At 44.7% G+C, this 27,255-nt stretch overlaps 1 protein-coding gene across 1 annotated transcript; it reads left to right on the top strand.

Moving 5' to 3' along the window:
- The first annotated feature begins 1,742 nt into the window (after window positions 1–1,742).
- LOC119449615 (STAGA complex 65 subunit gamma-like) lies at window positions 1,743–26,240 on the top strand. Its single transcript, XM_037712827.2, has 9 exons — window positions 1,743–2,119; window positions 2,226–2,352; window positions 2,677–2,780; window positions 6,689–6,789; window positions 9,376–9,497; window positions 13,798–13,982; window positions 19,923–20,159; window positions 23,087–23,233; window positions 26,108–26,240. The coding sequence occupies exons 1-9, from the start codon at window positions 1,953–1,955 to the stop codon at window positions 26,118–26,120; spliced, it is 1,203 nt and encodes a 400-aa protein (XP_037568755.1). The 5' UTR covers window positions 1,743–1,952; the 3' UTR covers window positions 26,121–26,240.
- Window positions 26,241–27,255: the final 1,015 nt, after the last annotated feature.

The raw sequence follows: 27,255 nt of genomic DNA on the forward strand, positions 1-27,255 counted from the left end.
CTCACTCCCAAGTGCCGACGTTCCGGAATTGAAGTCTTTTCTTTGGAGGTTAGCTACACAGCGCAGGTGGATGAGTTATATTTCTTTATCCTTGAGGAAAGCCGTGCATCGCGAAGGGCACTAACACAGGCAGTCCTTATGCAGCAGCTGCGACACAGGTTGATTCCATTCATTAATAGACAGTTTTAGCAGAGCTCCGCTCCGCTCAGATTTCACGCTCTGAGATACTGCAGGCAACTGCGTAGATTTCTCATTTGATAAGCGCGTCTTGCCGAGACGCGAGCGATGCGCTATCAACTCGGCTGCAAAATGACGAAGAGGCTAAGTAGACACGCTGTCACGCTCCGCTCAATCGGCTTTGTAGCGGAGCGAGGGATGCGGTCTTCGTTCCGCTGACGGTATGAGCCTTGTGCGCAAGCGCATTAGCGTTCCCGCTAAGCGATTGTGGCATTTGCTAGCATATGCCGGTCTGAGCGGAGCGGACAGCAAGCGCTCAGCTAAAACACTCTAATATGTGAATCACTATTTTTGCAGCGAACTACCGCACACGTCTTCCCTTTATCGTTACACATTTTGCAGTATGAATTGTGCACAGTGCATTAGCGCACACCCAGTTGCATTTTCGACAGCTGATCGCACAGTAGGAGGGTAGACGCAGTAATGGTTTCGTATTCGTGCGCATTCGCTGAGGCAACGTATGGCGCGCCGCCGAAAGCGCCATCTCGTTCCTCTAGAGCAAACTGCTCCGCGAAAAGGGTCAATAGCAAAACAATAGGAGAACCGGGGACGCTTCTGCGGTGACGCCACCAGATGGGCGCTGCGATCGACCTGTGTGCCTAGCGCGCGAAACATAAATATGTTCTCCAAAACATTGCGCATTTATAAATTAAAACGCTCTCAAAACTTAATTGAAGTTATTATAATCTGCAAAAAAATCATACAAACCGTTCAGTTTACACTTTTCCAACCACCGATCATGCAGTGTTCCTGATTGTCTGCTCAGCGTTTCGGTTGCAGAAGACAAACACTCGTCTGCTCGTTCCGGTTGGTAAACACTCATATGTTGTTGCAATCAAATTATTTTGAGACACACGAGGATGAGAAAGGCCGGAATCAGCACCTGCACCGTGCCTGGTGGGTTGCACGGGATTCCTTTTATGTTGCATCAGACAGAACAGCGATCGCCCGGTTTCAATGAAAAAAAGGAAAAATATTTTTACATACCCAGCGCTTGCCGTGCACATACAAAATGTGCGAACGCGGCCGGAGACGCCGCAGCAAGGAATCAGCGAGCTCACGGACATGCATGACCTCCGCGACAACCCTAACTGCTGATCCCGGAGGCCCTGTGTTGCATAATTATTTTTCTGCTTGCTAGCAATGACTTCAGGCTGCAGCGACAGCTGGTGTTGCAGTAGACCGGAGTGCTCCAGCATCCCAGGGGGGTACTCATCGCAAAAATAGTCACGTTTTCGCCCCCAAACGAGTACACCATACTTTCGGAAAACTTTCGGCAAATACAGTCAGCGAAAGCATAGCCTCGGAGATTTGTTTTTACTACTCGGAGGGAGCCATCGCTGGTACGTGGATCTGGACACCAAACAAAAGCACAGATTACTACGTTGATGAAAAACTATGTGACTAGAAATATAAATTAAACTAGTGCTGATTAAACACCCTGTTATTTGGATGATATTTGATATTTGACTACAGGCACTACAGCTATGGGTGTTCTGTGCTACAGCTGCTAACACTGGTGTGTGGTGGAAGTGGCGGAGTTGTGAAACTGGTAAAACTCAAACATCTCAAACTCTACGAACGCGGTCTTTTCGTTGTGCTGATCGAACTTATTGCGTTCTGAAGGCACCCAACGCGGCATCTGATGATGCTTGTATCTTGCGCACAACTATTTGCTGTTCTTACGCTTCACGTTTGATAGTTCGCTCCTCGCTATGGCGGCCGATGCGCAGCACAAACGGTGGGGTGAGCTACCACCTCTGATCACAGAAACGGAATCTGGAATTGCTGCCATTGAACGGGAGCAGATAACCAAACCCCGTCCAGTGCCAATTCAGGGAGCCGCACTATATCAGCCGGGAGCTCGCAGCCTCCATTTCCAGTACGTGTTGTACGAGTTTGCATGTGTATTCTGATAGCTTTGCTTGCGTTGACCCCACCTTATAACTTTCGTCCCCTGATTTGTCTCACTGTTTTATTTCTTTCAGGAGCGAGCGGAGTGCCCAAGAGTACGGTGTCATTGACCCAATAACATTGCACACAATCGCATTGATCCAACATGCGAAGAAAGTTCAGTCATGCATCACGAACCTTCAGCAGCAGGACAGAGACATTGTGTGTTCTCTTCTATTTCTTTTTTCTTCCCTGTACTTCTGAAGCATTGTTACTTCCTCATAGTTATGCATAGTACGCGGAGCGCGATCGTGCAAGCAGACGGATGACAACGGGTACTTTAATTTCTGTGCGATGTATTAAATTGAAAAAAAAAAAAGGGGGGGGGGGGGGGGGGCTGTTCACTTTGGGTGGAAGTTCTAGCCCCTTTAACGAAGAATGAAAAAAAAAAAAAAGTTACACATTGTTTGCATGTGCTCTGGCTGAAACATTGTGACCATGTGCTGCGAGTGTTTTCATGCTTTTCTTTTTTCCTGCAAAACTCAGAAGCCGCTGGAAGCTGAGTACTTGCCGCCTATACCAGAAGGACCTTGTATCCCAGGTCTTACCAGCCCAGGCAACAGCAGTCACCTCGAAATGAAGTCGGAGAAGTAAGTATTACACTTTCGCTGCTGACATTCTGGACATGATATACATGCAAGGCGCTTTGTTTTTTAAAACCTTCTAAAATCCGTTTGTTGAAAGATTTGCTCAATGCCAAACACATTCTACAACTTTCATGCGAGGTGTTACAGGACCCCTTTAAGGTAGATTCATGTGATGAATGGAACCACTGATTCAGTGCACAGACAGTGTAACATGGCTCAACAGCATTACACTGTAAAAGGAGCAGCTTTCTGTGGTGCCCTTACTCAAGGCTTGATTGGTTGCTGCCAAGTCACATCATGCTTGGTCCATAGTCTGCGTCATTGATTTCTTTCACTTTTTGAATCTACTTTTGGCAAGCAGAGGGCGCAACTTTGGCAATGCATGCTGCACATTTGTGGCTCTATTGCACTGTGGCTTATCTCGAGGCACGCTAGTCAAAATTCTGTGAAGTACAACTGTGTGTGTCCAGTGCCTTGTGTGACTGAGCATGGATGTGCTGATGCAGGCTTTGAACAAGCAATGCTTTGGGCATTAAGGCAAGCAGTGTAACTGGTGCAAGTCCCCGTATGTCATTGCTTCATTTTCATTCGTTCTAAGTGGCTGGCAGTGGCAGAATTAGGATGAGAATGAAACAGTCGTAGTGACATCAGGCCTGCGTTGTGTGCCAGTAATGTAGATGGTGTGTGCCTCGTGTGTGGCAAGATTGCAGAGGGAGGGGGGGGGGGTGGCAGGTGCAAGCTGGGCATACATTTTACCATGCTTAAAGTGCAACTCTGGCAATTTTTTTTATGTCTGCTGATCTCTATATAATTTTGAATATGTGTTCTCTTTTGCACTCTCATTATCTCTGCCAAACTAGATCACTGCAAGTCATCTGCGAGTCATCTAGTTTTTCTAGAAATGAATTTTAAAGATTGGTTGCATGTTCGCAACTAATGCCCATGAAAGTATCACTTTTTTACTGGCCACCCTGTGTTTGTGACGTCACAGCCTACACCGCCACTTCACCCAGAAATGGTGAAGCTGGACGTGACTATGGCCGACAATCATCATTTTGACAGGCGTTATAACCGGTGCTTCTCTTCGGCTTGCCGCAGCACAATGCGTTGAGCTTCGGGCACATCAGCTGTCTCACGCGGCATTGGGTCAAAAGCAAATGGCGATCCTTCAGAGCTCATATCGTCGCTGAAATCGTCACCAAAATCGCCGCTGACTAGTTCGAAAGAGCTGGAAAAGCTCTCCGTGTCATCAGAAGACATCGTCAGCTTCGCTTTTTTGGTTTTATTGCCACGCGTTCTGCGTGTTTACATTGCGGTACTGTAGGATCTGACGCAATTGACTCATCGTAGACATCATACGAAGAAGCTACCTGTTTCAATTTCGGTACTTAGTTTATTGGTAATTTAAAATTATTGGCGAGTTCCTAAGCAAATTGACCACCCTACCGGTGACAGGACTGTCAGTGCCACTTGAAGTTGACGATATCCTAACAGGGTTAAAAAAACGCCGGAGTTGCCCTTTAATCAACTGTACATAAGTAGCAATACTTATTTCCACTTAAGAGGAAGCTATTGGTCACAGCAGGGTGTCCTCCTTCTCTTACATAGTCCCCGAGAGGTTTGACGCACCTGTGACCAACCGTGCCCCCTGTCCCTCTTAGAGGCACTTACTAGCTAGGTTTTTGGCACACACTACAATAAGAGATCCAAAACCAATTTTTATGACACCTATTTTTCTTTAATGCGATGGAAAGCTTACTACTGAATGTCCAATCCTGCAATGGTAACGTGGAAAGTCTTGTGGAATGGAGCCCCCCACACCCGGCACGCTCCGAGAAATACTGGAGCTGCAAAGACTCGGCCGACAAACAAAGGCTCCTCCCCATCCCAAGCTCAACAGGGTGCAGGCAAGGGACTGGCGCCAACTGCAGACGAACACCTTTCCTCACTTGCACAGGCTACACAAGATATACCCTGACAGACACAAAGACGAATGTCCCTGGTGTGAAGACACCCCGACACTCCAGCACATCACATCGCGGCTCGCCGGGCCCTCGACCAGGCCCGGCGAGCCGCGGAAGCCAGTGGGGCCCTGGAATAGGGGCTCCACCCATAGACACCAGTAAGATTTTTGTTTCAATAAAGTTGTTCTTCTTCTTCTGTGGAACATTTCTGATCAGAATTTTTATATCTGCAGTATGGATCGTGTTTATAAAGTCCTATGCTGGAAACGTTGAAGATAGTGATTGCACGCCGGCATTGGTGGGAAGCAGACAAGTGCGGCCCTGCTATAAGGGATTAATTGTTTGTTTATCAAGCCGATGTTCAGGTGGTTTGTGCTTTCTACTCAATAATACTAACATGTTTTTCGTGGTTTTCTGTGCAACGGCTATTGTCATATAAAAATCATGCCAAGCTCTCTTTAGCTAAGCTGAGGGGTAGGATATGCTAGTAGTGCTTTTCATGTGCTGGCACAATGAGTCAATAGCATTTTGTATCTTACAGGGAGACCATAGAACTCAGGGTACTCAATCGCAAACCCACATGCATACAAAAGCGCTCATGTACACCGCCATGCAATGAGGGACGTCACAGTCCTCTTTCTACTCGTTGCTGCGACGGCAGTGCCGCTTGTAAGCCTGAACTTTTCTTAGATTGTAAATGCATTGAATAAAGTATGAATGCCTATATAATATGAAGACTGGGATTTTAAGCAATACGTATGGTGCACTGAGTAACATCTGACTTGTGTACGGTGATCTGCGGTCGCGTGCTAAGCATCTGTCCCTAGTACCAATTTTACCGTAAAGCGTCGCAACATACATCTTTTTGCAACGTTCTGTGCCAATTTTTGTTGCTCATTTTGTTTTATTGAGACGTGTTGTCTGAACTAAAACCAAAATATTGGTCTCCCATGGGAGCAGTGATGCCACAATATAGTGGCCGCTCTGATCATCACTCCCAAGTTATATCTGGCCGCCACTATTTGATGTCCGCGTTAAGCCAACTATAATAGAGCACCTGTGCCTGTCAACTTTATCTTCACATTTACTAGTGGTAGATTCGACTGGTTCCTACCGTGGCCTAAAACACTTTCTAGCGATGCTGAACCTTTTGAGATTGGAGCCAGAGAAAGCCTGCCCCAACCGAATGCTCAGCTAACCCAGAGCGATCGGGGGAGTCACATGATCAACATTCTGTCCAACTTGAGTCACACTCCAGAACTGATTTGCTGTATTCAGTATCCTGTTGCTTCAAGTTGTCAATTAATTTGCCCTCGCTCTGCATTCTGCTAGCCTCCTGGTTAGCTCAGATGTTAAGAGCAACTGCCCCTGTAAGGTGTTGGTCCCGGGTTCAAATCCTGGACCAGGACAAATTTTTTTCCAACTGCAAAGCTTTCTTTCTGAGAAACCCATAATGGTTTCCTTTGTAGCTTCGTGCTACAGTTGGGTATTTTTCCCATTCACCTATGGGTAGTATTTTGTTTTTATCCCAAACATAACAAAAAGACAATATTGATGCCCTCTGCTAATGTAATACCTCAATCCCCACACAGAATTCTTGCTCCAATTTTCGGATGTCTTTTTTTGCAGGATTCACTTAGCAAGCCCTTGTTTTTCTTATTTGTCTGAGTAGCAAGGAATCAATGACAGTGCAGAGTTGGTGGTCCTCGTACTAGCAGTGATTCTCTCCATAGTCTCAGTGGCATATGATGGTTACTACATCAGCCATTTACCTGCTTCTATGACCACATTCCATGCCACCACATAAGTCACGTTGCCATGGTTTAATGCAATCCCTCACATCCACTGCTCTGGTTGAGTGGCCAAATGTGATTTGTGCCCAAATGAAATGTTGCCTTCTTTGGGTGTGTTCTCTCATGTGCCTTGCCTGCTGTTCTCTTTGTGCAGAAAATCCTCTTGGAAACCACCACCTCAGCTGGGGGATCATGCAACCCGTGTTATTCTTCGCAGAGCAGTCACTGCCATCTGTGCACAAGCTGGGTTTGACAGTAAGCTCATACCATTTGCTTGATTTAGTGTATGCAGTGCTTCCGTTGTAGGAGTGTCTTCTTTCTTTCCTTCCCTCTCTCCCTTAGTAGAACGACCCCTCCCCCCGGTGCCTTGCGCGCGAGGGAAGACGGCGCGCTTCATCCCCACTTTTCTCCCTTGCGCGCGCTTCTATCTAATCATAAAATGGCCTCACTATTAAAAGACGTTACCTCACAAATCTCGTGCTGCAAAAGTTTTGTAAACCCTTCAACCAAAAGTGGAGTTATCGCACCGATACCCGGATTTCTCTCTCTTTTCATCTCCGTTAGCACACTGAAATGCTACACAGCGTAGAAACCAGAAGGGCAAAGCCTCGGCAAAAAGTTGAATGTTGCGGCACCCCATTGCGGTCGAGGTATATTAAGCTACGCAGCATACCGCTGCCATCTCAGAGGCCAAGTGCAGCTGACGCCGCTGTGTATAGTGCAAAGTTTACATTTTTTTTCTCTCTCTTTGTGAGATCACAGACAGATATATTTCTTATTTATTATTGCGATAGCAATTATATGGACACCCCAGGTGCATTTTTGCCGTTTCCGTCGCCGTGAGGTTCCGTATAAAGTCCAAGGGTGATAAAATTGTCGCCGTGCGCTCTATGCTGTATGTGTGAGTACAAGCATGCGAGGGTGAGCGGGCGATCGCGGCTCAATTTCACGCATGCAAGGGAGCGAAGTGGGAAGGAAGCGTGCTGTCTTCCAGTTGCGCGCAGCGCTCCGGAGGGAGGAGGAGGGGCATTCTACGCCGCACGCACCCGCTTGGCCTCTGTATTTTGAAAGCGATCTGCAGCGGGGACAGAGTCGGTCTTGCGCTGTGTTTTCGTGGCTTAGTTCGCGTTGATGCAAGCGACGGCACGAAGGTCAATTCTCTCGCTGCTGCTGCTGCGCTTACTCACTCCAGCATATTGACAGCAAGTTTCCACGGTCATCGAGTGAGATGCGTTCATGTTTGCTTGTGCGCGCGACACCATGCTTTATCACTTAGTTAGTATGCCTATGTTTACAAGTTTATACTGCCGAGTTTCCATTGTCACCTAATGAGATTTTGTAGAACTTGAGACTACATTTCTACAATGTCATGCTAAAAAAATTAGCTGTCTTTGTAAATGGCAAATAAATGAATATGGCTATTAAGTGTCAGCTCTCCAGGTTCTCCTCGCATCTCCTGTCACTAAATTGCAGTCAATTGTCATTGCACAGTCTCACCTTGTGTGGTGTAAATTTCTGCGCATGCTGATGTGTATATACAGTGGAATCTCATTGATATGATTCTGCATAATATGTTTTTCGGGATAATACGTTTCTTTTTCTTTTCCCGATAATACGATTTGGTTGGATAATAAGATTTTCGGATGATGCGGACCATTTTACAGTTCCGTGAAGATCGTATTAACGGGATTCCACTGTATCTAATATATATATATATATATATATATATATATATTGAAACTTCTCTTGAATGAACTTCAAGGGACCTCAGGAAAATGTTTGTTAAAGTGAAAGTTCACTCAACTGAAATAAGTATGTTGCAGTTTGTTATCATGAGCTAAAAAAAAACACCAGATGCTCAAATGATATTTCAGCCCATTTATTTGTCACTGTGCTCATTTGGAAGTGGAAAGTGTGCCAAGCTGCGCACTTTCCGATGCGGCCGCGATTGTTTGGCACTGGCTCTTAATCGTAGACAAGGATGACGCAGGGATCCCAAATGCCTTCGCAACATCGATTTGGCACTGCCTGGAGTCCAGCATACGCAAAACATCCCGTTTTTTGTCTAGAGATAGGCGCTTTCGTTTGGCGCTCATGATTAACCAGCACACGAATGTCTTTTCTTTGTGGTTGTAGGGCTAAAGCTGTAGCTGTGGTTATGGATTAGGCTGGCTACGAGCTTATCTAGGTAGCCAATCCAAGGAACCATGGCCTATCCAGTTCAAAGCTAAAATAGGGCGCATTATCCGTATCGCGATTATGAATCGCGGTTCTCAACGTAAAAATATGCTAGAAAAGTGTGGGTTGTACTTGAAGTGATCAGTATGACCTGGGAGACATAGGATGATGCCACAGAATATGTTCGTAGAACTGAAATGCGCACTGCACGTAGTTTCGTTAAACTGAACGGCGTTTGCATTGGGTGCAATGGCGCTTTGGTGGGGGATTTAAGAAAGTTTGTACAATGGAATAGTTTGTTTAAATGTTTGTTAAAGTTATATTTTACTATATATATATATATATATATATATATATATATATATATATATATATATATATATTGTTTAAGGACGAGAAAGGGCAGCAGTAATTGGACTCAATTGTATTTTCTTTGTTATGAGACAGTTTATTATATTTAACAACAGGTGAAATAACCCCACTTAAGGGGGTTACTACCTATCACAAAAACGTTGACTATCATGTGCCAGTGAAGAGAGAAACTTTGACAGTTCCCCTTTACTTGCTGCTGCAAAGTAAAGGAATATGGGATAAAGTGCCACAGAAGAAAAATAGAAATACAGCAAATTGAAAATACATGTTTCTTTTTCTAATTTTTCCCAGCCACTTGGAACTCTGTACTGGAGGTTCTGACAGATGTCTGCAGTGACATTTATAGTCGAATCTGTTGGCAGCTACGTACAGTCGTTGACCGAGAGGCACTTACTGGTCAGACTGGCTTTATGGTAAGAATGAACTACTCGCTACAATTGTTCTTTCCTGTACTTTTTCCCCTCTTTAATCCCCCCCCCCTCCCTCCATGATATCTGTATTTCAGCTTTCTCTAAAATGTCTAAACCTCTACCCAGGTCCTTTCAAGTAATGGTTGGCATTCACCTAAAAGTAGTTATCATCATCAGCCGATATTTATGTCCACTGCAGGACGAAGGCCTCCCCCTGTGATCTCCAGTTACCCTTGTCTTGCGCTAGCCGATTTCAATTTCCACCTGCAAATTTTCTCATTTCATCACCCCACCTAGTTTTCTGCCGTCCTCAACTGCGCTTCCCTTCTCTTGGCACCCATTCTGTAACTCTAATGGTCCATCAGTTGTCCACCCTATGCACTACATGGCCTGCCCAGCTCCATTTTTTCCTCTTAATGTCAATTAAAATATCGCCTATCTCTGTTTGCCCTCTGATCCACACCGCTCTCTTCCCGTCTCTTAGCTTTATGCCTAACATTTTTGTTCCATCGCTCTTTGTGCAGTCCTTAACTTGTTCTCGAGCTTCTTTGTTAACCTCCAAGTTTCTGCCCCATATGTTAGCACTGGCACAATGCAATGATTGTACACCTTTCTTTTCAACGACAGTGGTAAGCCCCCAGTCAGGATTTGGCAATGCCTGCCATATGCACTCCAACCCAATTTTATTCTTCTGAAAATTTCCTTGTCATGATCAGGTGACAATTGTCACCTGATCATGTGACTGTGACTAATTGACCTAGATAAACGTACTCCTTTACAGACTCTATAGGCTGACTGGCGATCCTCAATTTTTGTTCCCTTGCTAGGCTATTGAATATTATCTTTGTCTTCTGCATATTAATCTACAACCCCACTCTTACACTTTCTCGGTTAAGGTCCTCAATCATATGTTGTAATTCGTCCTCATTGTTGCTTGATCGGATTTCATTAATCAGATTTCACCGATCGCTCATAAAATGCTACACAAGAAGCAAAATATCCACTGCAAAATGCACTGCATGTCTTTACAGCACATCAACACTGCTTCTGCCAGCAACTGTACCTGTAGTCCTTTCAAAGGGCAATACATGTGTCACAGGTTTTCATTTTACAATGAACAATGTTATACAGTCTCCGAAATCTTTAATAACATTGTGCTAGCATTGACTGCACAGAATGTCAGCGCCTCATAACGGCAAGAAGCTGCGAGATCGGGGGCACAGTAAACTTCCGTTAATTCCCCGACTCTGGTTAATTCAAATTTTCAGTTAATTTGATCCTGACTAAAGGTCCCAGCTGGCGCCCATCCAAGCATGAAACTTGTTCTATCTTGTGCGTATCTGCAGAACTACTATGGGCCTAAACTTTCATTATTTCGATCATAAAATTGACCTTGGCTGGATAACTTGAACTCGGCCAGTCTGCTCTAGGAAGATTTTCAAGCAACAATCGTAGCTCACAATGTCTGATTACGGTATTTATCCATTTGCAATGTGTGCCTTCTTTTTTTTTTTTTTCAAGAAAAGCGGGCCAAAAATTGCCTGCACTGTGCACTCAAGAAACAGAAACAACCTTTGCGGCATTCGTATGCATTACCGTATAACAGCAGTGTACTGCTGCAAAGCTGACTTTAGTAAACTGGTTGCCATTGTGCAACACTTGCCAAAAAGATGGGTGTTCTTGTTGGGCATTTTTCTGGCTTGACTGCGTGTTAGATTTCTACTTTGTTTAGGATATTTAATGTTATTTCTACGTTACTTTTCCACTTTGGGCACATAGAAAGTGGGTGCTGTGGGGTGTGTTAGATTCGGGGGTGTGTTAGATTCGGGCAAATTCTGCCAAATGAATCAGCGGTGTGTTTTGGTATTTTTTCTACATCTTGTTTAATTCGACCCGTCAGATAATTTGATTTATTTTGTTGGTCCCATCAGGGTCGAATTAACTGAAGTCAGCCGTAGTATGTACAATCGTATAAAGCACCTTGCAGTGCAAGCGCTGTCTGCTACACTGTTCCTTTCAGACGGAAGCACACCTATCCAGTGCTATGTGCACAGTCCTGTTCACAAAGAACCATTGCGAGAACATGTATACGACTACAATGCGTGGTCTGCAATGTGCTTTCCATTTATCTTTCCAATTACTGGAGTTTGCACATGCGCGAGAGAAATACGATTAAAATTAGTAAGGAAATTTATCGGCATGTGTGAAGTATTGTCATAACACAAGGTTAAGCAATAATTTCAAATACTTGTTGCTGCTTGGCATGGCTACCTTATTTGTGGTGGTGCACAATGGGGCCTTGTGGATAACAAAGGCAGGGCATGTGCACTCCAGAAGTCAACAGCGTAGCAGATGGTGCTTGCACTGGAGACTGCTTCGTGTGCTTGTGCGTAAGATCGTCAATCTTGCCACTTCTCGCTGTTATCAGGCAATGACATGCCGTGTGGTCGGTGCTTTCGTGATATTAATTAAAATTCGTAGGCTGTACCAGCTATTCTGTAAAAACAGTGGTGTCCTGTGCAGCAAACAAACGGCAGTGTAAATGGAACCCTGTGTTCCTTTTTTTCTACAATCTTGTTGAAAACCTCGCTTGAATGTGCCAGCTTTTGTGTGGCAGTTAAAAAACGCGACAACAAAAAGCCATTCATTCTCTCTCTACAATGAAGCTGAAAAGTGATCAGAAACAGATTTGGTCGAGTGTGTGGTCAGCTTCTTTCTGAAAATTTTAAAGCTTTTGCCAAACATAGTAACAAGTTTCATGTCCCCATTAACAAAATACAGTCATCTCATCTCATGCCTACACATTGATGGCTTTTATTGTTAGACTGTGTGGACGTAGTAGTGGACATACTCACATGCAGGGTGAAAGGTCGCTGAGCTTATCCCAAACGAAGGTAACTTTCTCCATTGAAAAATGCTGGCTTTTTATTTCTGTGAAGGAACTCAACGGTTTCAGTGGCTGTTTTTTATGTTTATTGAGAAAGAGAGAGAAAGGGAAAGAAATAGGTTTCACTAGAAGAGAGGGTCCAATTTGCTACCCTGTACTAGGGAAGGGGAATAATAGACATGTGGAAGAGATAAACAAAGGAAAGGCAGGGATGTTAGCCAAACAAATGTCTGGTTTGCTACCCTAGGTTGGGGAAATGGGAAAAGGGATTTAAAGAGATAGAAAGTGAGAAAGATGAGTATCGAAACAAAAGTTTGTGCTCAAAATTGAGGCAGCACACATCGTTATCACAGCCTATCTCATGGTCCCGTAGACAGCAGGAAGTGAACTAGGGCTCTGGCTGCCTTTAGTGTACACGTTCGTTGTACCCACTATCCATGTATCTTTTACTCTGACAGAGGCCAGATGTCCAATTCGGTTGAGGCTAGTTGTTACATAGTATTGTAAAGGTGAAACATTCAGCCCAAACACCTAAGACAAATCACAAAGAAGAGACGAGACAAGCACTGGCACTGCGAAGGGCCAGTGCTCGCCTCGTCTCTTCTTTGTGGTTTGTCTTGGGTGTTTGCGCTGAATGTTTCATCTTTAAAATACTTAATGTGGTAGCATGCAGCATTACTAGGCAGAACAATATGCATGGGCAGAACAGAAAAACGCACTGAATTGTTGCAGATGCATAGACTAGTCACTTGTTAAAATGAATCCCATTAGTGTATGCACTTCCACCTGATTTGACAACTGGTGAGGCCACTATTCTGTTCTGGAAACTTGTTGATCCACGATTGGTACTTAGTCAGCCAAAGTGTTTTAGAGCAGGGGCAACACAATGTTACTTGCTTGAAAATCTGTGTACACGAAAGTGTAGGTCATCCATTTGAACAGCCAGGTCAGTGCATTTTCAAATGAAAAACAAAATTTTAATATTCAAACACTGCTAGAATTTGCTCATTTTCAGAGTACAGGTATTAAAATGCCAAGCTGTTTCTTCTATAGACATGTACTTTGTTGGATCCTTTAAATGGGCTGAAAGAACTATGCCTTGGTGCATAGTTATTGTGCTCATTATCAACAATTTCAGAGTATTCGTGTTCAGGCCTTTTGATTTTAGTGAAATGGCTGCGAAAAGGAAAACACCCCTTCTGATATCTGTGCTGGAAAAGTGCGATAAAGGATTTTAAATTGCACTGGTTCTTAAACTTTAACTGATGCAGTGATTGCACACATCATCACGGAACCTATTATCTTTTGTTACCGAATACTAAACCCATTATCCACTGAGGATGTTTCCACAACTGAAGCTTGGGCAGTTTTTACTGTACCTTAACTTGTGATGTCTATCTTTGTGCAATACCACAGGATGCTATGGACCATGCCTTGCACGAGTCAGGCTTGGAAGGACTCCAGTCATTGGTGCAGTTCTTCGACGAACGTATTGTTGGCTACAATCGGCACATGTTGAAGACCTGTCGCAAGTTGCACCAAACCTACCATAAAGTCAAGCTACCACAAAGCTGTTCATCTGATGACACCAAAAATATCAAGTCAGTTCCCGCTGTAATGCATTCAAAATTTTAGTGAATGTAAATTTTAGATCTTGCGTGTGCTTGTGTAGATACAGTAGAACTTCGTTGATACAATCCCGTTACATACGATTTCCCAGTGCCATTTCCCAGAACACAAAAAATGATCCGATAGACTTACAGTTATTTTTTACCGCTTCATATGTTGCCCAAAAACACAATTTTTTGGCACCAACGTTCAGTGCATCGCCAGATTGCGATCCTATGTTATGTTTTCCAGCCGCTGGATCCCATGTAAACAAGAAAATGTGCTAGGTGCGCGCGATCGAGAACAGTATATAGCCGCCTGCTGTGGCACCTTCACCGCAATACTCGCCTGCCCCTCTCGCGTCAAAATTGCGGCGCGCACTGAGTTTCTTATTCCGGTGCCAGCTAATCTTCTCCGGGGTCGTCGCACGCTGCATTCACAGCCATCGCTGCCAACCCTATTGCGATAAGCATCCGAGCCTATCTGGTTTCATAGCGTGTATTGCCGTTGGAAGCGTACTGCACGCTTTTAATAGGCGATAACCGAAACGTGCAGGCATTCCCTGCTGTAGACTGCGATCGTATAGGTTTTCTGGCTACTAGACCCCAGGTAGACAGGAAAAGGCGCAAGGTGCGCGCGATTGAGAACAGTAGTTGCCCGCCACATCAGCTTCCATGCAATACTCAACCGCCTGTCTCATGTGAAAACGCTGGTGTGCACTTGAGTTTCTTATACCGGGGTACCAGCAAATCTCTTCCCGGCTGGCCCCACACCCGCCAAAGCTAGTGCGATAAGCATCCTTACCTATCTGTTTTACAGCTCGTGGGGGATTATCACTTACTAAAAGCGTACTGCAAGCTTTTAGCAGGTGATAATCCAAACACACCGCCGTTCTCTGCTGCAGGCGGCGCGATGCGAGTGTCACATTTCACTTGTGGTATCCGGCGTCGCCCACCAGCTTGATTTCATGTTGGTTTTCCGTCGCCATCTTAAAACACTACCCAATAAGAAAACAACAAAATGTGCTTCGGGCTGCCGAAGCACCGCCAGCTCGACACGTGTCTCAATCACAACGATTTGTGCAATGCTTCGCATTGCGTAGATGTCAATTACAGTCGAGTCGGATCCTATGTTTTTTATTATTATTATTGTTATTATTATAATTATCATTATTATTAGTAGTAGTAGTAGTAGTAGTACTAGTTGTTGTCACACATCTTTTCTCATGTTTTTTCTTCTTTTTTTTATTCAAAACGTAGCCTTCAGATGCATGTTGCTGAACGTGAGGTCCCAGGTTCAATTCCAAGCTGTGGCAGCTGCTTTCCAATGGGGGCAGAGTGAAAGAACACAGTACTGTATGTGTTAATTTGACTCCAGTTAATTCAATTTTTCATTTAATTCTATCCTGACTGAAGGTCCGGCTGGTGCCCTTAGATTTCTACAGGCCCAAACCAGTTATTTCATCCATTGAATAATTCAAACTTAACTGGTCAGCACCACGCACCTGACCTTAATGAAAACACCACTGGTGACTCCAATAGCGGCAGCATCTTTCTTGGCGGTGCTTAGGATACAGTGAATGTGTCATACACACGTCATGTCTCGTCGAAAACATGTATCTTTAGCTTGCCCCAGGAAAAATTTTGCTCACAATTAATTATTACAGTATTTACCCGATACTTTTTTTTCCTCAAAGAATATGTGGCCGAGAATTGCCTGTGTGGGGCAATCCATTGCGAAACCAAAACCACATTTGTGCCATTCAGAATAGTGTACCGTCAGAGCCAGCCTAGCCGGTGTATTCACCATTGCCATTACAAGATGACGACCATGGATGGCAACAGAATTAACAAGTTCTCGCATAGCATGACAATGATGGCACGCCGCTGTAAGTCTGATTATGAAAGCACAATTAAAGTATAAGTTATTTTACATGTTAATCCTAGCGCCAACCCTGGTAAAGGGGTCGTTCAGGGGAATTGAGTGCATTGCACGACGAACTAGCGAAGTGATTAGTTCCAAGTGAGGGCCACTGTCCCGTTTGCGATTGTTGCAGAGTCGTTTCATTAATGCAGAATATCAAACATGGACTGTGCGGAAGACGACATGTTGTGGTGAAGTGTTGTCTGAGAGTGATGACGATGGACATTAAGTAAATTAATTTTCTTACTGTGAAGGTAAAGTTGCTGTTTTTCGTCTTTTTCTTATTGCCAGAATCGGAGGATGCTACATTTTTCTTCCTAGAAAATCAGGTGTACTTTCTATTTCTACTTTGTTTATGAGCTTTAATGTCATTTTTACATCAGTTTTCTACTTTGAACCCATAAAGTGGGTGCGCTTCGATTTGGGCATGTGTTAGAATTGAATCGGGCAAATACTGCCAAATGAATCAGCAGTGTGTTTCCACGTTTTTTCCTGCCTCTTGATTAATTCGACCAGTTTCGCTTGTCCCGTCAACGTTGAATTAACGGAAGTCAGTTGTACAGTGAGACCTCATTAACCCCTTAACCGTTTTATTATTTTGACAATTTCTGTGCACAAAGTGTTTTTTTTTTAACTTCTTTAAAACTGCATTTTTTAAAAACTTGATATTGAATATTTTCCTTCTAAAAAGCAAGTTATCGGCATAAAAAAAAATTCAAGCACACACCAAGTCAAATTATCATATTAAAGTTTATTATTGCTCATGATAAAGGAGGCCAGCTACCTTCTGGTAATCAACAATTAAAAACAGAGCAAGAGTGCTTTTCGGAAAGTTTTATCGTCATCAGGCAATGTTATATTGAACGCCTTACCAGGGAAGCCCAAAAACGGAAGCTGTAGAGCCTTCGTGGGAATGTCCTTCATATCGACGCACCGCCAATGACGCGCACTCGCAATAGTGTCTTCTCAGCAGTCTTCTTTATCTGATGAGCTGCTAATTTCGAAGTCATCGCTATTGTTTGCTTCCAGAAACGAAGTAAACTTCAGTTTCTGAATAACTATCATCCAAATGGCTGGAATGCGGCGAAATTCTTCTTTTCCAGCCGCGATGATAGACCAGAAACATATGCGTCGCCTCCAACGGACACCATATTTTAAACACGAGTTTCCCCCCAAAGAAATTTGAAACGGCGTTTGAAAAAAATAGAAATTACCTGCCCCAGTGCTGCGATCTGCGAAGCGTCACACTAAATAGCCCGCAAACGAGCGTGTCTCGTTCAAAACGCTCAAAAGGAGATACAGTAAAACCTCGTTAATTCGACCCTCGTTAATTCAGAAAATCGGTTAATTCAGACACGTCCTTTGGTCCTGGCAGGCGTATGCATTATTCAATGCAACAAAATTATTGTTAATTCGGACGTATTTGGCCACACATCAGTTAGCTCGGACAACTCTTGGAGCTCGGCGAGTGTAGAACATGGCAAATGTGCGACGCAAATGAGCCATAACAGCGTTAGCGTCCACCGAAACGAAGCGACGGAGTTCGCATCGCCATAGCCATCAGTGGAAATCGTACGGGAATGACAGTAACGCCAGAACGCTTCGTGCCTATTTGAGCCATTAAAGCTTTTATTCTTGCGTTTGCCAGCGCGCATAGCACTGCGTTGGCCGCATGCCTTCATGACTGCGTAGTCACCATCCATGATAGCATCGATAGCGGTTGCGGTTTCGTCTGCAGCTGTTGCGGCAAAAAGTAGTTTCTTTTTGACTCGGTGCGCACGTTGGCCACGTACCTTCAAAACTGCGTAGTCACCATCCATGATCGCGTTGATAGCGACTGCGGTTTCGTGGTTTCATCCACAGCGGTTGGGGCAAAAAGTAGTTTCGTTTTGACTCGGTGCGTGCGTCGGCCGCGCGCCTTCAGAACCGCAAGGTCGCCGAGCATGATCGCATTGACAGCGGCCGCGGTTGCGGCAAACAATAGTTTCGTTTTTACTCAGTGCGAAACTGTCGAGAATGAAGAGCACCGTCGACATCGCGATGGGTGGCGACCCGGCGACATTGACAAAAAATAATCGGGATCTTCGCGCATTAGTGAAAAACATGTCTCAGATGAAGACATGCGCCCCGGCCGCACTGTGAAGGAAGTCGCGAGGCCTTCGCCGCTGCGAGCGCTAATCAGGTCACGAGATGACGAGAATTGCAGGTTCCGCATTGTGTTTGTGCAAAATAGAAACAGACTTTGCTGATTCATTCAGTAAATAAGAGCATGTTGATGTAGTTAGCATTTGTTTATTGTTTTCTGGATACCCTCGATAATCCGACATTGGATTAATTCGGACATTATTTTTTGGGCCAGTGAAATCCGAATTAACGAGGTTTTACTGTATTACCTCGAGAGGACGAGCTACACTCGTCCAAAACGGTTTTGGGACAGCTCGGCAAATACGAGCTGTGCTTGTCCGAAACGGTTAAGGGGTTAATTCGGATTTCGCAGCACTGAAAAAGAATGTTGAAATTTTATTGATATTTATGCTTTTATTTACTGAATGAATCAGCAAATCCTGTTTCTATTTTGCACGGAAGCAGTGCGGAAGCTGCATTTCTCATCATCTCGTGACTGATTAGCACTCACAGCAGCGAAGGCCTCGCGACTTCCTTCGCAGCATGGCTGCGGCGTGCGTCTTCATCTGAAACACGCTTTTCCATACCGCGCGCACATTCCAATTATTTTTTCGCCAGTGAGCTGGTTGCCATCAGATCGTCCGTTCATCGCAGTGTAGCTGGTGCTCTTCATCCTTGACAGCTATGCACTCAGTCAAAAGGAAACTATGTTTGCCACAACCGCTGCGGACGAAACCACGGCCGCTATGGATGCAGTCATGGATGGCGACCTTGTGGTTATAAGGCACGCAGCCGACGCGCGCACCAAGTCAAAATGAAAGTACCATTTGCTGCAATAAATACAGACGAAACCGTGATCGCTATTGACGCTATCATGGATGGCGACTATGCACCTTTGAAGGCACACGGCCGAGGTGTGAACCGAGTAAAAATGTAACTACTGTTTGCCGCAACCGCTGCGAATGATACCACGGTCGCTATTGACACGATCATGGATGGTGACCATGCGGTTCTGAAGGTATGCAGCTGACGCAGTGTTATGTGCGGCGGTAATGCAAGAATAAAAGCTTTAAAGGCACAGATAGAAACAAACCAATCCAGCATTGCTGTCATTCACGTCCGGTTTCTGCTGATGACTATGGTGATGCGGACTCCGCCACTTCATTTTGGTTGGATGCTAGCGCTGTTTTTGCTTTTTTACATCACACATTTGTGGTGTTCCACGCTCACTGAGCTCCAAATACATCTGAAATAATGAGAATTCGATTGCATTAAATAATGCATACGTCAGCCAGGACTAGAGGATGAGTGCGAATTAACGAGGGCCGAATTAACGAGGTTTTACTGGACTACACTTGGTTGCACATTAAGATTGCTAGGTAATCAAAATTTCAAAACTGATGCAGCCCACCACTAAGGCTTTTCTCATGGCTTCTGTGTATCTTTGGGATGTTAAAACATGTCACTCCATTCGAGTGTGTAAGGGGATCTGTGTTTCCACATGCTGTTTCTCTTTTTCTTCTTTCTGTGCACATCTGTAAGGTTAGTAGATATATTACCATCGTGGGCTCATAATGTCAGTGCTGATAAGCAGTTTGGCAGATGTAGCACCTTAATCAAGAGCTTGGAAACTGGTAGCAGAGCAATATGTTAGTTTTCGTCTGGTGCAGCCTTGCAGCCTGGAAGTTGGACCAATTCACTGCATTCGTAAAACATGCAGACCCCCCCCCCATTAGTTGTGCCACTCAATTTCAGGCTGCTTGCCTAAGCTGCAAAAGAAGAATGTTTTTGGGACTCAGGTGGCCTCTATACGTTGGCTTGTGATTACAGATTAGCCACGACTGCGGTGGGCCCTGTTGATGTTCTTGTGATCTTTGCCTTGCCAGGGTGAAGGAGGAGCCAGTGAGTGAGATCCACTTTCCGAGCCTGGAAGATGGGGACGAGAACATGGCAGAGGCAGAGGAGGTGCCCATGGATGAGCTTCATCGCGCTTTGCAGAACCTGGAAGGTGTGCCCTTGAAGGATGATGATGCGTCCAAGTGGCTTGCGCAGCAGCAGCAGCAGCAGCAGCAACAACAGCCACTTGCACACCATCGCAAGGGCTCGACTGCTTCCTCAGCAGGGTGTGTGTGTGTGTTGTGGCACTCAGTGCCTCTACTAGGAGTGACTTGTTCAAAGTGTCAACGTATGTGCCTTCGTCACACCATTTCTTTTTGTAGGGTTGTGCGAATAGTGGATTTGACTTCGAAGCGAATGGTTATTTTGGCTGAATATTTTTAAATCGAATATTGAATAGTTGCTGTTCAAAAATCTTTGCCGCAAAGTTGCTCAGAAACCTTTATTTCAATTATGAAGGTTATGAGAAATTTTTATAGGTATTTATCTGTATCCGAAACTTCTTTAACTTAAGTGTTTGGATGTGGCGGTGCTGGCAACCAGGGCGGCAAGATTGGCAAAGATGGTGCCAGCGTATACCGGCGTATCTGGAGCTTGTTGCTCGTAGCTAAACTAAGACGATGGAATGACCACAATTAACATACAGTCGCCGACAGATTCTTTGGAATCTGAAAATTCAGTCTTGTTGGTTATTCCGGACTTCATAAATGCACCATCAGGGTTCCCATAGAGTTAATGCATTTTCGCGACCGATTTTTCGGACGAATTTAGGCCTCGAAGTTCCATTTTCCGGACTAAATCACTCGTTCCGAGCCACTACCTGGTCTTGGAGGATGCCATGTTGGATTCTTCGCTGGCTTGGCCAGGTTTGGCTTCCGGTGGCCCACTCTGTAGCCTCCAAGATTGGGAGATGCACAATATCAATTGAGAGAGCGCGTCATTCTCCCATCACAGAGGCCATGCCTGCTCTTCCTTAGCTGATAAAACACTCCAGGGGACGGCACTCTCTCTTTTTTGTTTCTTTTTTCGGTCAGCACTATCATCATAATCACTTCATGTGAGATCATTTTTCTTGAACATTGCATCTTTGTGTGTGTTTGTGCGGCTTCGCATTTGTGTGATCGGTGACACCTCCTGTGCCTTCGAGAGAGCCAAGTGGCGGGAAGTAACGGGGCTCGTTTCTTCTATGCGGAGATCGCCAACGCAGTGACGCTCTTGTTGACTGTATACGGAGACGACGTCAATCTTGTGCAAATCCAAGCAAATCTGATCGCCTCCAAGCGTAGCATGAGGCAGGGCATTATTAGAGATTTTTTTATGACACTCTAAGCCCAATAAATTTAATTTTTTGGGATGAACGAGGTTTTCGGACTGTTCAATTTTTTAGGTTATTTATCGGTCCCTGCGTAGTCCGGAAAATCGATCAGCGACTGTATTTAAAAGCTCCCTCCTTAATATATTTATACAGTTTTGCCGAACATGTGAGCCTATTATTGATTTTAAAAATTGTGCCTTGCGGATTATTAGACAATAAACAAACTCGCGACTGTGAGTTTGTCAACACTTCGAGAAGCATGAATATTACAACTGCTCTTGAAGCGAATATCGAATAGCGTAATATTCGAAACTACTATTCGAAAATTCGCATATTTGCACAACACTACTTTTTTTACGGGCAGAGCAGCAGCATATATAGCCACCCTCACTTTTCTACATGCCCATGAAACCCCCTCAAGACAGCTTTCCTGCAAACAAAACTGAAACTGATTTGAAAAGCCCTTTTCATGGGCGATCTACTGGATAGCATTGTGTATCTGAGAAACAGTTTCAGTATGAAGAAATCAGTGGTTGAAATTATCTGTCACCTGTGATCAATTTAAGTAGGTATTAAAGCCTGGCAAATAACTTGATACATGCTGTATATTCTCATATAACAGCCACACTTTTTTTTTTCATGAATTTGTGCTCGAATTTCGTGGGTGTGGCCCATATGTGAGCAAAAGTTAAATGAATTTGTATCTGCTTGAAAAGCCAACATCCTTGCCGCCATGTGCGACTACCTTGGGAAGCCTTTACTTTAGCTTCATTTCACACCCTGTTCATCATCGCTACACCTAACTGCGGAGCCTGAGCAGTTAGGATCTAGTAAACTGCTAACATGCATGACTAGATGAAGCCGTCCTCAAACGCATGCTTGGAAGTCGCACTGCACATATCATTGCACGATGAAAAAGCTGTGGGAGTTCTCATGTAAAATGATAGCGGCCACGTATGTTACCGCTGGCAGGGGAGAGAAAACTCACTGCACAAATATGTACAGTACATAAGAAGCGCGGAGCTCATGAGTAATGGGGCGTATAAACATTGCACATATGCATATGCGCAGTGCTGCAGGACAAGCTGCAGGGCTCTGGTGTACTAATTTTGCCAGTGCTTATTCAACGAGTGTGGAAACAACCAAAGAAGTTATTGATACACCATGACGATAACACAATGTTCAAAGGTGAAACTGCCCTCAGCGAGCTTAAACATGGCACCGCATGTAAGGATGTGCGATGAAAAATTCCTGATGTTCTAATTTGAAATGTAAACGGAATGTTGCACTCGAACACCAGCATACTTTTCAAGCAGTGCCAGAGCGATAACATATGAAGCCTTTAGTGCACTGTGTGAACACACAATGGTGCATGGTTGTCTTCGAAAGACGGCGTGTTCGGAAAGTGTAACATCTCAAACTGTGGGACACCGGGAAGTTAATTTCTTGAGAATGCCAATAGTCAAGTTGACGAGCTTTCTGCCAGAGGATTATCAACTACAACTGCAACCAAAGAGACTACCTATACGCATTTTTGAGTGCTACCCAGAGATATCACCGCACAGATTCAGCTGATGAGATGCATGCGTGCAAGAAAGGGGGTACATGAATAATTTTTTTCTGGGATATTTAAGCTCACATTTAGGGGTGCGACCCTTACACAGGTGCAGCCTTTACACAGGAATATAAGGCATTTCAGTCAATGCCCAGTCCTACTCTATAGAAGTAGTGTGCTGCTGTTCTTCATTGGCAGAAAGCTTCGTATTTTGCCTATATTTAGCTCAACATCAACCACTCAGGCAACAATATTTTCAAGCTTGTCTTCCTCTCATTTTTCAGGCACCTGGATGCTGATGAAGAGATAGTGATTGTTAGCGACTCTCCACCACTTTCTGCTGAAGTCAGTATAGGTTCCTTGGTTGACTCAGTTGAGTCTGGCTCCCTGGATGCTACAAGACTTGGCCGTCCGCCACCATTAAAAAAAAAGTAAGTCCAGCCTACCTTTCTCATTTCAACTTTCATGGTTAAAAGACCACTGACAGCAAATTTTGTTTTTGACTTCTATGCTATAGTGAGCTGGTCTGTGTGCAATAATCTTGGAATGAAATCTTAAATGCTCTAACATTGCGAGTAATTAATTATAGCATAATTAGTTATGATCAATTCTAGCATTACTTCAAAATGTGAGCCCAAAACAGTAAGAATTGAGCACCTCACCTTGGCGGTCACAACTGACCAGACGTGTGATCCTGTGGACTCAAAAACCAGTGAAGTTGAGGAGCGTGCTTGTTGAATTGGCAGTCAACGTCAGCGTTCAAATCGTGGTTGTTGTCATCGTTATGTGAAGCCTATGACTTTGTGCAAGTCGGAATAGCTGCCATAAGGGATGTAGCAAACCGTTTTCAGTTAGGCCCCTATTGAGCAGCGGGTCAGAAATTGAATGTGCTGCAAGAGGCGATGGAGATGAAAACGTGTACTAACCGCTGTAAAATGGAGTGAGCAAATTCAGCTGCTTTTCCCTGGTGTCTATTCATTCCGCCAGCGAAATCTACTGATGTTGTGAGGGCACCGCGTAGTGAAGCAAATGAAATGCTATGGCTGTTGCTGTGCCAGCTCTTGCTTTGTTGGACGCTGCTGCAACCCGCACCGATGCCCCATTGTGCCGGTGTATTCAGACTAGAGCACTGCACGGGCTCGGGCTTACCCGAAAGCCCGGGCACGGCCCGGCCCGTGGGCCGGGCCGGGCCGGGTAGAGCAGTTTTTTCACGGGCTCGGGCCGGGCTTGGGCACGGCGTGTGCTTTTTGACCCGGGCCCGGGCCGGGCTCGGGTTTTTTGACGCGGGCCCGGGCCGGGCTGGGGCTTTCTGCGAGTTATTCTCGGGCTTCTCAACTCTGAAAAACATGTATTTTTCGGTCTCGGGCCGGTTTCGAGCCGGGCTCGGGCCGGGCTCGGGCTTAAGGTAAAGGGGTGGCGGGCCGGGCCGGGCGGGTAACGTAGATTATTTCCGGGCCCGGGCAGGGCCCGGGTCTCGCCATAAAAGTTTTGATCGGGCTCGGGCGGGCCACCCAATGTAAAAACGGGCCCGGGCCGGGCCCAGGCCGCAAGAATCGGCCCGTGCAGTGCTCTAATTCAGACTACAATCGAGTTCCGCTATAACGAAATTCATGGGACACGCAAAAAATTTCATTGTGGCAGAACTTCGTTGACGTGAGATTAGTATGTACTATTACGTACGCCAAACGGCAAATCTGCGAACGAAACCGGAACCATCATCCGGGAAATCTTCGGTATGGCATGGGGGCAAAGGTTGAGACCTACCGAAGGTAGTCAATAAAGTGTCAACTTCACGAGAGAATGCATTTCGCGCCACTGTTACAGCATTTTTCGTACATTGCGGCCAACACCTAACCCAACGCGGGTGCCCGTCCGATCGAGAAACACTCATTTTGCGGCACATGCACCGTTGCAATGAAGCGGTTTGAATTATCACAATTTCATTGCATATTTATGACAAAGGAAGTTTTATTTCCAGAAGTCGGTCAGCCTGGATTTCTTACACTCCACGGCAAGCAAAGGCGTTACGCGAGTCTCACAGTCCATTAAAAGAGCCATCACAATGTCATTGTTGTGGGCTCTGATAACTTTTAAGATGAGGTCAAAAGGATCCATTACTTTCAAAGCAGTCGCCGGAGTCAGTGTATCTAGCGGGTTGTGATTTTCCCCAGACGACGAGACGGCATCATGTTAACAGTGGCTGCAGCGCGGCCGCCGTATCTTGAAAGCAATCTGCGATGTGCACAAAGGGCACGCCCGTGCAGGCCTCATCTTCAAAGCGATCTGCAATGTGGGCAAAGTGCAACTAGTGCCGGTAGAGTAGTGTGCGCTGTGCTTTCAACGTTTAGTTTGCGTTGAAGCGACAGACTGCACGGAGGTCAATTCACTCGCTGCTATTGCTCCGCGCCTTCTCGCTCCAGCGTGTTGACACAGAGTTTCCGCGGTCATCGAGAGAGATGTGTTCATGTTTACCTGTGCGCGCGTGACACTGGGCTAGGTAATTATACAGAAGCTTATACAGCCGATAAAACTACTCTATCTGCTATCGCAATGGATGCTTCGCCTTTGGGGCGAAACTGTGAATTTTTTTTCCTTCTGCTTTCTGCCTCGGCAATCATATGTGCCTTCTCGAGAGAAATTTACTCTTCTTCGTTAGCGTAGCCATTTCGACCAGCCACGCACCACAAAAAATGGCAGTGATTGTGGTGATCCCGTGCAGTCTCGCAGTGGAATAAATCGGTACTTTGAATTTGATTTTGTTTGCGAAAACCTCGTTCAAGCGGACATACGATCGTCACAGTTTTGGAAGGGCCTTCCAATTTGACTACTCGGCAGTTCCAGTTTCAATGAAGTCCTAGTTTCGTTCTCGAAAAGTTTGTTGAAGCAGAAATAACGAATAAAACGCCTTCATTATGAGGAGACTTTTTTTGTATTACTTTCTATGGGCAGCTGACGGGGAATCGGAAAATCTTCGTTGTGGCAGAAATTTTGTTGTAGCAGCGTTTGTTGTAGGGGGATTCGACTGTACTTTTACACACAGCATGATTTCGCATGCCAGCCTTTGCATGACGCTTCTTCATTTTACACAAACATTTTCAATAAAAGCATATCACTGTGAGGGACAAGCAGTTCACAACGGTGCGCTGTATCCATTGACGTACGGCTGATGCAAACAATTGTCCCATTACTAGGTGCAGCATTTAAATTGTGCTTTTTGTATAAATGCAGAATGGTTTGTTTTGTTTAATGATATCCTCGTCTTCCCTCTTCTCTCTCTCTCTCTCTCTCTCTCTCTTTGAATACAGGAAGAAGACATGAAGCAAGACTGCAGCATTGCACATAAATATATACATGTATAAATAGTATATGCATATAGGTAAGACATATAAGAAAAATGGTTTTCTCCGTAGATTGATAATAAAGTACAATACAAAGAAATGTGTTACAAATGAGTCATCATTTGTGTATTGTAGCATGTCTATGCAGGGATGTTCAATAGGAAGAAACATGTAGGTGCATAACCCCCACCTCGCACCACAAACATTTGGTCTGGTTTTGCTATAGAGACCGAATGCTAGCATCTTCCTTCTAACAGCTGACCAATGTGCACATAGTAGCGCATACTGACATACCTACTGACAGTGGGAAAATTTCATGAGCACAAATTCTTGCACACAACTATTGTGATGACATCAAGACAAAACAAAGGTGGGGGAAGGAGTGTTTCAAAAAGTAAAGAGATCGACTACCATTTCAGCGTAGCTCCTCTAGACTAATATTGCAAATTAGTGCAGTTGTCCATCTCCTATGTGGACTTATAAATTGTAATGTGGGTAGTTTGTCATTGGAGCCAGAACAGTAATAAGTTTCCCGCATTCCAGCAGGACAGGCCAAAATGAAAAAGAATGAACGAAAAGGTATTCTTGAAAGCACTACATGCTAGCACATTTGTTATGTACAACTTTGCTAAAAGCATTCTGGCAGTACCCATCTCACGATGACTGTCGACATTAATGCACTTAACATTCAAGAAATGTAGCAACACACCGTATTGCAGAAGAAACTTTATTTAGACTCTGTAGTGGTCATTCTGAGATTCCCATTGCTCCAGCTATATGCAACATACACTATAGTATCTCTGGGAACGGCCCACTTTGCTATGACACTCGCTCACCATTACCATAATAGTATGACGACTCTCTATGACAACAGCGCAATAATGACGATGGAATGGCGTCGATGAATTGACAAAGGTTGTATAACGACAACAGCGCGGCAACGACGGCGTCAGGACAATGGAATGACAATAATGGCATGAAGACAACTTTAGGACAACGAAGGTATGTTGATAATTGAACGGCAACAATGGAACAACTACGACGGCATCATGACTGTATGACAATGGCGCAATAAAGATTCCTAAATGATGGCAATGGTATAACCATGACAGTGT

Source organism: Dermacentor silvarum, chromosome 4, assembly GCF_013339745.2.
Source record: "Dermacentor silvarum isolate Dsil-2018 chromosome 4, BIME_Dsil_1.4, whole genome shotgun sequence".
Lineage (NCBI taxonomy): Eukaryota > Metazoa > Arthropoda > Arachnida > Ixodida > Ixodidae > Dermacentor > Dermacentor silvarum.

Bases quoted from the DNA above. Each gene is read 5' to 3' on its own strand.
- LOC119449615 (XM_037712827.2), top strand. From the start codon at position 1,953: ATGGCGGCCGATGCGCAGCACAAACGGTGGGGTGAGCTACCACCTCTG. The intron at 2,120-2,225 runs GTACGTGTTGTA...TATTTCTTTCAG, and splicing joins GCTCGCAGCCTCCATTTCCA to GAGCGAGCGGAGTGCCCAAG. The intron at 9,498-13,797 runs GTAAGAATGAAC...GCAATACCACAG, and splicing joins CTGGTCAGACTGGCTTTATG to GATGCTATGGACCATGCCTT.